This window comes from Entelurus aequoreus, linkage group LG03 (genome assembly GCF_033978785.1).
Source record: "Entelurus aequoreus isolate RoL-2023_Sb linkage group LG03, RoL_Eaeq_v1.1, whole genome shotgun sequence".
Taxonomy (NCBI): Eukaryota; Metazoa; Chordata; class Actinopteri; order Syngnathiformes; family Syngnathidae; genus Entelurus; species Entelurus aequoreus.
This window is the reverse complement of record NC_084733.1, coordinates 58,338,387-58,353,754: the sequence shown is the minus strand read 5'-3', so window position 1 is coordinate 58,353,754 and position 15,368 is coordinate 58,338,387. Positions and strand designations below refer to the sequence as shown.

The following is a 15,368-nucleotide window of genomic DNA, read 5'->3' as shown; positions in this document are numbered from 1 at the left end:
TTGCGTTTACATTAGAAATTAATTTTTTTTTGTAATGTGAACGGCCACTAAAAAGATCGGATTTGACAAAGGAATCCGAATTGGACATCCAACCCTGCAGTGTGAACATAGCCTCTGTCTTACCATTTTGTTTTGAAGCGTTTTCTCAGACGAAGATGTCATGTTTTCGTGGCAGCTGGGCACAGTGGATGATGACAGTATGGAGGGCCATTATAGTAAGACGGTGACCCTAAACAAGCAGCAATGTCAGGTTCTGATGAAACTGACCTTGTGGAAGACTGGCTGTTTCAGAGCCCGCATCTCCTACCAGGATCAGCCACTCAGCAATGGAGAGTTTGACATTATTGTTCTCAACGGTGAGCCAATATTAATGTACTAGTGTTGACATTGTTACTTGGGATTGAATTCAAGGGTTCAACGTACAAACCCTGTTTCCATATGAGTTGGGAAATTGTGTTAAATGTAAATATAAACGGAATACAATGATTTTCAAATCATTTTCAACCCATATTCAGTTGAATATGCTACAAAGACAACATATTTGATGTTCAAACTGATAAACATTTTTTTTTTTGTAAATAATCATTAACTTTAGAATTTGATGCCAGCAACACGTGACAAGGAAGTTGGGAAAGGTGGCAATAAATACTGATAAAGTTGAGGAATGCTCATCAAACACTTATTTGGAACATCCCACAGGTGAACAGGCAAATTGGGAACAGGTGGGTGCCATGATTGGGTATAAACGTAGATTCCATGAAATGCTCAGTCATTCACAAACAAGGATGGGGCGAGGCTCACCACTTTGTCAACAAATGCGTCAGCAAATTGTTGAACAGTTTAAGAAAAACCTTTCTCAACCAGCTATTGCAAGGAATTTAGGGATTTCACCATCTACGGTCCATAATATCATCAAAGGGTCCAGAGAATCTGGAGAAATCACTGCACGTAAGCAGCTAAGCCCGTGACCTTCGATCATTCAGGCTATACTGCATCAACAAGCGACATCAGTGTGTAAAGGATATCACCACATGGGCTCAGGAACATATCACCACATGGGCTCAAGAACACTTCAGAAACCCACTGTCAGTAACTACATTTGGTCGCTACATCTGTAAGTGCAAGTTAAAACTCTCCTATGCAAGGCGAAAACCGTTTATCAACACCACCCAGAAACGCCGTCGGCTTCGCTGGGCCTGAGCTCATCTAAGATGGACTGATACAAAGTGGGAAAAGTGTTCTGTGGTCTGACGAGTCCACATTTCAAATTGTTTTTGGAAACTGTGGACGTTGTGTCCTCCGGACCAAAGAGGAAAATAACCATCCAGATTGTTATAGGCGCAAAGTTGAAAAGCCAGCATCTGTGATGGTATGGGGGTGTATTAGTGCCCAAGACATGGGTAACTTACATATCTGTGAAGGCGCCATTAATGCTGAAAGGTACATACAGGTTTTGGAGCAACATATGTTGCCATCCAAGCAACGTTACCATGGACGCCCCTGCTTATTTCAGCAAGACAATGCCAAGCCACGTGTTACATCATCGTGGCTTCATAGTAAAAGAGTGCGGGTACTAGACTGGCCTGCCTGTAGTCCAGACCTGTCTCCCATTGAAAATGTGTGGTGCATTATGAAGCCTAAAATACCACAACGGAGACCCCGGACTGTTGAACAACTTAAGCTGTACATAAAGCAAGAATGGAAAAGAATTCCACCTGAGAAGCTTAAAAAATATGTCTCCTCAGTTCCCAAACGTTTACTGAGTGTTGTTAAAAGGAAAGGCCATGTAACACAGTGGTGAACATGTCCTTTCCCAACTACTTTGGCACGTGTTGCAGCCATGAAATTCTAAGTTAATTATTATTTGCAAATAAAAATAAAGTTTATGAGTTTGAACATCAAATATCTTGTCTTTGTAGTGCATTCAATTGAAAAGTTGAAAAGGATTTGCCAAATCATTGTATTCCGTTTATATTTACATCTAACACAATTTCCCAACTCATATGGAAACGGGGTTTGTATATCCTGTTTACCATAGTTTAGTTTCCTTGAGCTCTATAGCATTATTTTTGTATCGTTTTGATTAAACAATTTTCTATTTGCCAATCAATGCAATTTAATCGGCTGCACACCCCTAATGTGAATGCTTAACAGGCCCTTTCTCTGTCTCGCAGAGAATGAGAAGGCCTACGTGGAGAAGAATGTGTCCACGCCAGGCATCAGCATCTATTTCGAGGCATACCTCTACAGCAGCGGCAACTATAGCAGCTGCTTGTCACAACCACCAGCCTCCTCTCTGCTGGCTCCCCATAGGAGGCCGTCCATGGCAGACGAGGAGGACGAGCATGACTCTCCTGTGGAGGGGCAATCTGAAAAGGTCAAGAAACCAAAAAAGGTCTATTGTTACATATCACCAAAGGTAAGTACAACAACCAAATTTTTGTCAAAAACTTAACCGTGACATGTAGCTTACAGTTTTATTTTTTGTCAAACAGCAATTATCTGTGAAGGAGTTCTACCTGAAAATTATTCCGTGGCGCCTTTTCACCTTTCGAGTATGTCCTGGAACAAAGGTAACTAGAAAACTTGCAGTCAGTGAACAAAAGGAGTAGGGCTGATATTATTGCCAATATTGGCTTAAAAATCGGAAGACATCGGTATTGTTTTTTTCTTACATAATTATTATACCGGTAAGCTGTATGAACTGTGCTGTGCTCCACAGAGCAACAAGCTTGCTGCGAGTGTGTCGTCCGCTTTGTGAAATAATTTTCAAGTTTGTTTTTCGGATAATAAATAAAGGTGTCTTCCTTCAATACTTCTAACCCAGAAGGCTATAGCACACATCAGTCACTTGGAGTCACAAACAGCGTTTAAACGCAGCAAAATAATAAAGATAGAACAGCGGCTCTGGAAAAAACTACTCAGCTATACTCAGTTAAAATGGAAACAAGAGACAACAAAGATGAGACTAAAGTAGAACAGACAAAATACATGTATACCTGTGACAGCATCTGAGAAAGTTTTTCTCCTGCGTCGTGTCACACATCTGTTGTCTGCCAATGTCAGAACAAAATCACAACACCTGAAGAAAAAACAATCAGTGAAGCAAAATACATGCAAAATTGTCAATAATTGTATTAGTACATAGTTGTATACTTTGTAGTTACTTTGTTCTTATACAAATGTTTGTCACATTGAAATTACATCTTTACAAATGATCAGCATTATTATTTACATTCGTGCTTAAAAATGTATTCAAAGATGTCTTAATTGTTGATAGTAGAACATGTTGTTTTAGGTTATATATTTTCCATCCATCCATTTTCTACCGCTTGTCCCTTTTTGGGGTCACGGGGGGTGCTGGAGCCTATCTCAGCTGCATTCGGGCAGAAGGCGGCGTACACCCTGGACAAGTCGCCAACTCATCACAGGGCCAACACAGATAGACAGACAACACGCAGTCACGGGGAAAACATGCAAACTCCACACAGAAAGATCCCGAGCCCGGGTTTGAACTCAGGACTTCTCAGGACCTTCGTATTGTGAGGCACATGCACTAACCCCTGTGCCACCATGCTGCTGGTTATATATATTTTGCTCTTTTTAATTACTCTTTTGTTGAGACAAACTATTGCAAATAAATATAGCACTTTTTCCATAACTTACATTGCAGTAAGTTTACAATGTAAGCAATGTTCCCTCTAATTTTATTTGTGTCTGAGCAAACCCACAAACTCCCTGAGCATACCGTGGACTGATGTGAGCAACCTTAGACATGCACACTAAAGCCATGTCATTCTCCAAAACGTGACTTCATAACAAATTACATGACTTTACAAAATAATCAAATTACAGCAATAATCAATTCATCCCATCCGTTTTCTACCGCTTGTCCCTCTCGGGGTCGCGGTATAAGATTAATTTTAATACACATTCATTGGTCAACTTTGAATAAAAATAACATGACCTTTGCAGTTTAGGGATGTTTAACAAAATTGTTTTCGGGGCCACATTTCCACAAAGCCGGACTTTCCACTTCACTATTCATCTTATTTTGTATATTCAGAAGAACAAGTGTCTTCTACAGTAGACATTTGATTTTGGTCATATTTTGTCAGAGTTACAGCCCCGCTCTGCTGTTTTTAAGGACCTTCTGCAAAAATGCTGGTCAAATATTATCTCCATTATAGCACTCCAGTGATTTTATGAATCTGCTGCAAAAATGTAAGTCCCTCAGGTTTTGTTGAACTGAACTCGCCAGTTGAATAGTCCAAATGATGAAAAAGAGAGGGCCTAAAATAAAACCTAGAGGAGCACCCTAGTATGTCTAGAGATGTTTAACAATTGATTACTATTTCTGAAGTAAACAAGCTAAAGCAACACCGTGGTTAGATAAATTACATGAAAAAAATTGTAACTGCCAAAAAAGAAAGGGCCTAAAGGTCTGTCTTGTAGATTAATTCTTATTAACAGTTAATTAACAGATTAATTCAGAGCAAATATATAACAATACAGTTTATGTATTTGCATTTGGCCTCATCATCATAATAATTAATGATCAATATCCATCCATCCATGTTCTACCGCTTGTCCCTTTTTGGGGTTGCGGGGGGTGCTGGAGCCTATCTCAGCTGCATTCGGGCGGAAGGCAGGATACAAGTCGCCACCTCATCGCAGGGCCAACACAGATAGACAGACAACATTCACACTCACATTCACACACTAGGGCCAATTTAGTGTTGCCAATCAACCTATCCCCAGGTGCATGTTTTTGGAGGTGGGAGGAAGCCGGAGTACCCGGAGGGAACCCACCAGTCACATGGAGAACATACAAACTCCACACAGAAAGATCCCGAGCCCGGGATTGAACTCGGGACTACTCAGGACCTTTGTATTATGAGGCACAGGCACTAACCCCTGTTCCACCGTGCTGCCCACCATGATCAATATCTATAAATCAAAATTCCTAATTAACGTCAATAGCTCAAATCTGATCAGGAAAATAAATGTCACCCTTTTTTCTTGTCTGTCCTTTTCACTTCTCCAGTATTTCTAGACTTTGTCCATCTTGATGACCTTGTCTGCTTTTTGTTTAATACAGTGCGCTTCAGCTCGTCCAAATGTGTCATTTTTAGACAGTTTCTGGATGTTGTTTTGATACGATTCATTAAATAAAAGCCTCTTTCACAATCTGCACTTGATGCTGGAAGGTAGCACAGATATCCACGAGCTGTGAGATCTCCTTTATCTCCTCACATCAGAGTGCTGCAGCCACCATATATGAAAATGTGCTGATTGATCCTTGTTTAAGTTTTTGTTTAATGATGTACTTGAATTCAGTGTATTTTCTGTTAAAGGCCTACTGAAACCCACTACTACCGACCACGCAGTCTGATAGTTTATATATCAATGATGAAATCTTAACATTGCAACACATGCCAATACGGCCGGGTTAGATTAGTAAAGTGCAGTTTTAAATTTCCCGTGAAATATCCCGCTGAAAACGTCTCGGTATGATGACGTCTGCGCGTGACGTCACGGATTGTAGCGGACATTTTGGGACACCATTGTGGCCAGCTTAAGTCGTCTGTTTTCATTGCAAAATTCCACAGTATTCTGGACATTTGTGTCGGTGAATCTTTTGCAATTTGTTTAATGAACCATGGAGACAGCAAAGAAGAAAGCTGTAGGTGGGAAGCGGTGTATTAGCGGCCGGCTGTAGCAACACAAACACGTAGCCGGTGTTTCATTGTTTACTTTCCTGAAAGATGACAGTCAAGCTTTACCATTGGCCTGTGGAGAACTGGGACAACAGACTCTTACCAGGAGGACTTTGAGTTGGATACGCGGTACCGTTAGTACGCAACCAGAATGTTGCCGTAAGCATTTTGTTTTAATTTGTATGTGTAAGCTGCGGCTTCCAAACATTTGATCGCTTGCCCGTACGTGTATGCCGCTATGTGCATGTCACGTAAGTAACTTTGGGGACTTTGGGGAAATATATGTGCTGTATGAACTTTGCGGAGGTGAACGGTACTTTGGGCTGTGGGATTGAGTGTGTTGTGCGGGTGTTTGATTTGTATTGGCGTGTTATATGGACGGGAGGGGGGAGGTGTTTGTTATGCTGGATTAATTTGTGGCATATAAACCTGGTTGTGTTGTGGCTAATAGAGTATATATATGTCTTGTGTTTATTTACTGTTTTAGTCATTCCCAGCTGAATATCAGGTCCCACCCGCCTCTCACAGCATCTTCCCTATCTGAATCGCTTCCACTGCCCTCTAGTCCTTCACTTTCACTTTCCTCATCCACAAATCTTTCATCCTCGCTCAAATTAATGGGGAAATCGTCGCTTTCTCGGTCTGAATCGCTCTCGCTGCTGGTGGCCATGATTGTAAACAATGTGCAGATGTGAGGAGCTCCACAACCTGTGACGTCACGCTACTTCCGGTACAGGCAAGGCTTTTTTTATCAGCGACCAGTAGTTGCGAACTTTATCGTCAATGTTCTCTACTAAATCCTTTCAGCAAAAATATGGCAATATCGCAAAATGATCAAGTATGACATAGAATGGACCTGCTATCCCCGTTTAAATAAGAAAATCTCATTTCAGTAGGCCTTTAATGGCTTCTATATGCGAGTGGTGAAGAATGGCCTCATAGGTTTTTACCAGTGTGTTTCATCCATACTCAAAAATAATGTCTGAGCTCAGTACTTCAATGTCAATTCCAGACCACTCTTTCAATTCCATCCACCCATCCATCTTCAACCGCTTATCCGGAATTGGGTCGCAGGGATACCAGCTCCAGCAGAGACCCCCAGACTTCCCTCTACAGAGCAACATTAGCAACTTCCTCCTGGGGGATCCCGAAACGTTCCTAGTCCAGAGAGGAGATGTAATCCCCCCATCTGGTCCTTGGCCTGCCCCGGGGTCTCCTCCCAGTGGGACATGCAACGAGGACCTCCCTTGGGAGACGCTCGTGAGGCATCCAAACGAGATGCCCGAACCACCTAAGCCGGCTTCTTTCCAAGTGAAGGAGCAGCGGCTCTACTCCGAGTCTCTCTCGGGTGACTGAACTTCTCACCCTATCTCTAAGGGAGATGCCAGCCACCCTTCTGAGGAAACTAATTTTGGCCGCTTGTATCCGCGATCTTATTCTTTCGGTAATGACCCACACTTCATGACCATAGGTGAGAGTAGGAATGTAGATATCCCGTTAGACTGAAAGCTTTGCCTTCTGTGCGGCAGAGAGACTGCAATACTGCCCCAGCTGCTCCGATTCTTCGGCTGATTTCCTTCTCCATCTTTCCCTCACTCGTGAACAAGACCCCGAGATATTTATAACACCTCCACCTGGGACAGAGTCTCGTTCTCTACCTGGACTGTACAAACCATCGGTTTCCTGCTGAGAACCATGGCCTCAGATTTGGAGATGCTGATCCTCATTTTAGCCACTGAACACTTGGCTGCGAACAGATCCAGTGAGAGCTGAAGGTCACGAACCGATGGTGCCATCAGGACCACATCATTTGTAAACAGCAGTGATGCCCTTTAGCCCCCCGAGACGTATACCCTCTCCGCCATGGTCACGACTCTGCCTAGAAATCCTGTCCATGAAAATCACAAAAGGGATAGGTGACAGAGCGCAGCCCGGGCGCAGACTGGAAAAGGATCCGACCTACATCCAAGCACCCGGACACAACTCCCTTTCAATTCATCCTTTGGAAATTGAGCATCAAAGTGATCACAGAGCTTGCGTAAAAAAGGAATGCTCTGCTCCCCATACTATTTCTGCCATCAGCTGATGAAAAAGTTGGCACAAACTCTTTGTAGGTACGACACAACATACAAACCTACAAAACAAGTCAACATGTTCAGCGTGTGAAGCACATACTTACGTCGACAGTAAATATGCATATGACTTTGATTGGCTGCGTAAGTAAACACGGGTTGAAAACCGCATCTTATCATTGGCAGCAGCGCTGGTTAGCCGTGCCTTGGAACGCTGCAGTTGCTGCAGGTGCTCGTCATCCTTGCCCTGTCATCAGTTGTTACTGCTAGTTGTAATAAACTAATTAAGTTGAATTGCAAAGTTGTACATAGTTAATAAATATGCAAGCGCGCGCCTTAGAGGAAACAATGAATGTAAGTCTTGTTTGGACAAACAGTGTTTTTTTGTGAAATTTATCCAGTGGCCAGAATGGCGTACATTAAAGGGAAACTGCAGTTTTTTGTGAATGTTTCCTATCGTTCAAAGACATGACAACGGATGGATTAAAAAATATATATATTTTAAATATTAAATAAAGGTAAATAAAAGTCTGCTTACAGTAGAGCCAATGGGAACTCCATTATTCTGCCCATGAAATCCGATAAAAAAACATTCAAAAAGCGCCAGCAATACCCCATTTACAGTTTGTGATTTGAATATTAACCAAGTATTAGTGAGATTTTAATTATAAGCGCTAACGCAAACAAACTATATAAAGCGGCAACGGGATCACTTCCTTGTGCAGATGTTTACCCCATCGATGGTCTGCTGCTTCCTCGCTTCCTTGCTCACTGGCAGTTTATTGTAGATCATAAATCAATGCCTCTCACCTGGGAAGTAGATGGCTGAGAATGTAATCTGACAAGTTGGTACACTTTGACAGCTATGTAAGACCCCAAACTGGCAAAAACGACACAAAGAGACACTTGGTCCCCGCCACACACCCACCCTAATTCTTCGCGAGTATTATGAGACATTCTTCATCTAAATGGGAATATATGAACATCATAGCATTCAGCATCCTAATGACAGCAGACATTGCACAGTGAGTGTTGTTTTAGTATGTTTGTTGGCTCTCATGAAGTCTGCAATGAGTAGTAATCCTTGATGAATGGAAAAAGTCTTGCGCCGCGTATGCTTAAAATGATAAAAAACTCAACTATTAAATGTTATTATAAATTTACCTCTTACTACATTACCGTGCATATATACTTACATCATATATATAAAACCCTAATGGAGGTGTTTGGATTTTTCTTTAGGAGCTTTATAGGCAGAATTGAGCGGCGACCATAGGCTCCATTGTAAGCGAACTTTTGATTGCATTTATTTAATATTTAGAATGCATTTAAAAAAATAACATCCATTCTCATGGCCATTAAAGGGGCTGTTTGCAACATTTTTACCGTTGCCTAGAGGTTGCCAACGTTCCATCGTATTTTACACAGTATATCCTGCCCTCTCACGGCTTCTTCTACGTAATGACGTAATAACGTACGTACATAACATACACACGCATTAGCTTTAGGTGTTGTTGGCTAATAATAGCAATTTGGATAGCTAGCATTAGCTGTCATTTAATGGAAATTATATCCTAACAATAACATGACTGCAAATTCTTCATTGCTTCTCTTGGACTGCTTTTGTATGTGTGCACAAGCTCCCTGCGTGTACGTGATGACGAAACCGGGTGAGTAACAGCGGTAAACACCAATCATTTTATTCGGGCTGGTAAAAATGTTTTACTTCATAAACTTTGTAATTGTGAAAAATATAGACAATTGTCAAACAAATGTGTTCTGTTAAACCACTAACGACAACATAAGCTAGTGGGTGTGGTGTTCTTGTTATATTTTTACTTTGAAATATGTTACTGTAAGGAAGTAAAAAACAGCTCCTTTAATTGTTTACTTGCTTATTTGTCTACATAATTCATGTATACCTAATTCCTCTACAAGAAATAACAGGAATATAGGAAACTTCACCTACAGGTTCCAACATTTATATATTAAAGGCCTACTGAAATGAATTTTTTAAATTCAAACGGGGATAGCAGATCTATTCTATGTGTCATACTTGATCATTTCGCGATATTGCCATATTTTTGCTGAAAGGATTTAGTATAGAACAACGACGATAAAGATCGCAACTTTTGGTATCTGATAAAAAAAGGCTTGCCCCTACCGGAAGTAGCGTGACGTAGTCAATTGAACATATACGCAAAGTTCCCTATTGTTTACAATGATGGCCGCATGAAGTGAGAGAGATTCGGACCGAGAAAGCGACAATTTCCCCATTAATTTGAGCGAGGATGAAAGATTTGTGGATGAGTAAAGTGCAAGTGAAGGACTAGTGGGGAGTTGAAGCTATTCAGATAGGGAAGATGCTGTGAGAGCCGGGGGGGACCTGATATTCAGCTGGGAATGACTACAACAGTAAATAAACACAAGACATATATATACTCTATTAGCCACAACACAACCAGGCTTATATTTAATATGCCACAAATTAATCCTGCATAAAAACACCTACGTGTTTGTTATGCTAGCTCCTAGCTCCTCTGCTAGCTCCTAGCTCCATAGAACACGCCAATACAATTCAAACACCTGATCAACACACACAATCACTCAGCCCAAAAGACCGTTCACCTAACCCAAGGTTCATAAAGCTTATATATTTTTAAAAAGTTACGTACGTGACGTGCACATACGGTCAAGTTATCGAATGTTTAGCAGCCAAGGCTGCATACTCACGGTACCTGATATTCAGCTGGGAATGACTACAACAGTATATAAACACAAGACATATATATACTCTATTAGCCACAACACAACCAGGCTTATATTTAATATGCCACAAATAAATCCTGCATAAAAACACCTACGTGTTTGTTATGCTAGCTCCTAGCTCCTCTGCTAGCTCCTAGCTCCATAGAACACGCCAATACAATTCAAACACCTGATCAACACACACAATCACTCAGCCCAAAAGACAGTTCACCTAACCCAATGTTCATAAAGCTTATATATTTTTAAAAGTTACGTACGTGACGCGCACATACGGTCAAGCTATCAAATGTTTAGCAGCCAAGGCTGCATACTCACGGTACCTGGTATTCAGCTGGGAATTACTAAAACAGTAAATAAACACAAGACATATATTTACTCTATTAGCCACAACACAACCAGGCTTATATTTAATATGACCCAAATTAATCCTGCATAAAAACACCTACGTCTTTGTTATGCTAACTCCTAGCTCCTATGCTAGCTCCTAGCTCTATAGAACACGCCAATACAATTCAAACACCTGATCAACACACACAATCACTCAGCCCAAAAGACCGTTCACCTAACCCAAGGTTCATAAAGCTTATATATTTTAAAAAGTTACGTACATACGCAAAAAAAAAGTTGCGCACATACGGTCAAGCGATCAAATGTTTAGAAGCCAAAGCTGCATACTCACGGTAGCACGTCTGCGTCTTTGTCATCCAAATCAAAGTAATCCTGGTAAGAGTCTGTGTTGTCCCAGTTCTCTACAGGCGTCTGTGTATCGAAGTCAAAAGTCCTCCTGGTTAGAGTCTCTGTTATCCGAGTTCTTCCATCTTGACTGCATCTTTCGGGAATGTAAACAAAGACGCGCCGGCTGTGTACTGTTGTTGCTGACTTCGTTCGAAAAATACGTCCGTTTCGCACCGACAACTTTCTTCTTTGCTTGCTCAGCTTCTTTCTCCATAATGCAATGAACATAATTGCAACAGATTCACGAACACAGATGTCCAGAATACTGTGGAATTATGAAATGAAAACAGAGCTTTTTCGTATTGGCTTCAATGTGGAAGGCATACCCGTGTTCCCCGGGCTACGTCACGCGCATACGTCATCCTCAGAGGCGTTTCGAACCGGAAGTTTAGCGGCAAATTTAAAATGTCACTTTATAAGTTAACCCGGCCGTATTGGCACGTGTTATAATGTTAAGATTTCATCATTGATATATAAACTATCAGACTGCGTGGTCGGTAGTAGTGGGTTTCAGTAGGCCTTTAATTTCACAGTCACACTGGTTGATTTTTTTTTCCTTCCAAAAGTACTGAATCGATTTTAAAAACTGTTTGGATCATGTCTTTATCAATTAACTAATATTGTCCCTAAATCCTATCACAAACATCAAATTAGGATTTGAATCGAATTGTTGTTAAAATCAAACTATTTATAAAGCACTTTTCATACATAAAAGAAATGCCACGCAAAGTGCTTTAAAGACTTAATACTCTGATGGCTCACATCCTCCCTCAACAATCACACACAAATTAATGCATGGCTGAGTACACAGGAGCCAAAATTAATCGTTAAACCTCTAACTTGTAAAGAAACGCTAGCAAAAGTCAGTTGACCATGGACATAATGAAATTCGCTTACATCTGCCTACTAGGTTCACTAAAAACATCCCAAAACCTTGATTATTTTATATACACGCTGTAAGTATGCATGTAACGTAGTAAAAGGCACATTAATAATATGTAATATTACGTATTTAGGTCATTTTAAGTATACGGCGGCATCACAACGTTCGCTCTTTCCTACCACTAATCATGGCAGACTTCATGAGATCCAACAACTATGACTACTTTGGGATAAATAATGACCCAGAACCTTATATTTTTGAGCCTTAATATACAGAGGATGAGCTACAATTTTTAGAAGCGGAATGTTAAGCAGATCAAGCAAGTAGCAGTATTGCTAATTGCTAAACAAGAAAAACTAACTGCGAACATAATAAAACAACCACTTACTCTACAATGTCTGCTCTCAGTGGTAAGATGACTGATGGGATGTTTGTATATTCCTGTTTGGATAAAGAATTTAACATAATCTTGAAGGTTTAAAAAAAGGTGGGCGCAAACAATTGCTTTTTGTGACGATATGTACTTGTACTTGCTGTATTTTACAAATTAGAATACATCCAAAAAAGAAAAATATGTGTTCCTGTCTTACATATAAATGATTGGCAAGATTAAACAATTGCAGTTCCCCTTGAACACAGCTTATAACCTCTTAAAAGTTGTAATTGATTCTTAATTTCATAGGCAAAAGAATAAGTCCCTCCAGAATTAAACTGTATTTTCTTTTAAGAATATATATATTTTTTTTTTAATGTTTTCATGGTTTGCTCACTGTGGGGGTCACAGACTCAAGAAGCTGGCATTTATCTCACCCCTGACTTTGCCTGGATATGTAACGGCTGCTGAACGGCGCCCCCACAGAACGTCTTCGCCATCCGCTGTCCGCCAATCTTCACCTCCATTTGATGCACACTCTTTCCACGCCGCCGTGCAGCCAAATAGCGCTGACTTTTACGAGATTTCGCAAATACACGCACAATCACGGGTTAAGGAGAGTTGTAGACAAAGGAACGACAAGCGAACGACAAACCGTTTATTCCATCCTTCCAGAGCAGCAGAAACAAATAAACTCTGTCCTGCCATTTGAGATATGTAACGGCTGCTGAACAGCAACACTATGGAACGTCCCAAGCTTTGCCGTCCGTCAATACCCACAGGCAGTCTGTGTTGGCACTGACAGGACTTGACTCCTGGAAAAGACGTTGACAACTTCATTTTTGTATTTGTAGAAAGTACACAACACACAACATTAACATCATCCCTGACGAGCGTTGTATACACACACTCACACACACACACACACACACACACACATCATTCAACTCCCACTAACCACTACCTGTATCAGATCCCTGTATACAGATGATATTTGACAAAGGCCCCTGAAATAGCTGAAATTCTTTGATTTTTGACCTCCGGAACAGCTTGTCCTCATCCATTTGTGTCAACTAGGTGAAATTACGTCTAAAAACCTTTTGGTCCGTCCCCGCCCATTAGGACATTTTAAAGTGTAACATAGTGAATACGGAGTATTTTATTTTGAAGGTGAACCGGATCATTTATTTTGTGGTTGTGCATGACATCCTGTCCCTCACAAGCATATTTTAGCTAAACTGATTAACCGTGTTGCACTGTATGGCAAATATATAGCTGCGTATATTTAGCACAGTGATACGGTATGGCACCGCTATAGCAGTGCCGTGCCCAGGAGGTCCGCCGGAGGTGAAAACTGACATATTGAATAGAATGGAAATAGAAAGAGTCTGCCACTAACTGTTGCTGCCATTACCCATCCATTATGCATCCAGTGGAAATCCGGGATACATACACCTTCCCTTTTCCTTGTCTTAAGATACTCATCCAATCACCATTTAGAATACATTCACAACCTCACAGGCACTTACAAAGCTTGTTTAAAAAATGCACATTTCCGTCACTCCGTTGGAAGCCACAAAGAGGCGGCTGAAAAGTCAAGGGTTGCCAACCTCAGAGTGGGAGTCGGTTTTGAACAATCATTTTGAATGTAATCAATGTTAAAGGAATTGTTTGCAACCTTTTATGCAGTTGCCTTGAAGGTGCTAAACTACTAAAGTGATGTGAGCATTTATCCCACTGTCCTCTGGCTTTGAATAAAATATGCTTTATTGTCATTGCACTTGAAAAAAGTACGACATTTATTTGATTTCCTTCAAGCGCATAACACACTCATTAGCTTTGATTATTGTCAGCTAATGATAGCAATTTGGTGGAGTCAAAAGGGACCTATTACACAATACCAACTATTCTTACCTAGTGGTACCTGTATTTGGGATCTGCATATCATACTTCCTCCAAACGAGCTGTTTGGAATTTGCCCACTTCGTGACGTTTTTCCAATTTGTGACATTTTTCAAATCTGTGACAACAGCAGATAGCTCCATATACTATGGGAGTGATTCACAATAGCTCCATATACTATGGGAGTGATATACAATAGCTCCATATACTATGGGAGTGATTTACAAAGAGTTTTGCGCGGGGGTCGTCATTTTAGTTCGACGTTGTAGTTAATAAGCTCTTTCTTTTTGTCTATCCTCTTGCTGTGGGGCAGACTGACTTGTACATGCACATGAATCCTCTGCTGTTGCCATTTCTAATTAAAAGTAGCATATATTTCAAACTTATATCTGTCAGTAGACTCACTATGGAAGTGTTAAATACGACAACATGGCTGACAAGCAGTAGACGTAGAGGCACATACAGTCGCAATCAAACACACTTGTAAAGAACATAATGTCATGGCTGTCTTCAGTTTCCAATAATTTCTACAACTCTTATTTTTCTGTGGTAAAGTGATTGGAGCACATACTTGTTGGTCACAAAAAACATTCTTGAAATTTGGTTGTTTTATGAATTTATTATGGGTCTACTGAAAATGTGACCAAATCTGCTGGGTCAAAAGTATACATACAGCAATGTTAATATTTACATGCCCCTTGGCAAGTTTCACTGCAATAAGGCGCTTTTGGTAGCCATCCACAAACTTCTGGTGGAATTTTTTGACCACTCCTCTTGACAAAATTGGCATTGCCATTCTAAAACCTTAATTCTAACCTGATTCAGCCATTCCTTTACCACTTCTGATGTGTGTTTGGGGTCATTGTCCTGTTGGAACACCCAACAGCGTCCAAGACCCAACCTCCGGGCTGATA

At 40.8% G+C, this 15,368-nt stretch overlaps 1 protein-coding gene across 3 annotated transcripts in view; it reads left to right on the top strand.

The window, feature by feature from the left end:
* The window catches only part of arel1 (apoptosis resistant E3 ubiquitin protein ligase 1), an 82,481-nt gene that overhangs the window by 26,052 nt on the left and 41,061 nt on the right, over positions 1 to 15,368 (top strand). For all 3 annotated transcript variants that reach the window (XM_062042290.1, XM_062042291.1, XM_062042292.1), the window contains exons 9-11: positions 176 to 356; positions 2,175 to 2,419; positions 2,496 to 2,573. In XM_062042290.1, coding sequence (XP_061898274.1) covers positions 176 to 356; positions 2,175 to 2,419; positions 2,496 to 2,573 — 504 coding nt within the window. The remainder of the gene's footprint in view (positions 1 to 175; positions 357 to 2,174; positions 2,420 to 2,495; positions 2,574 to 15,368) is intronic.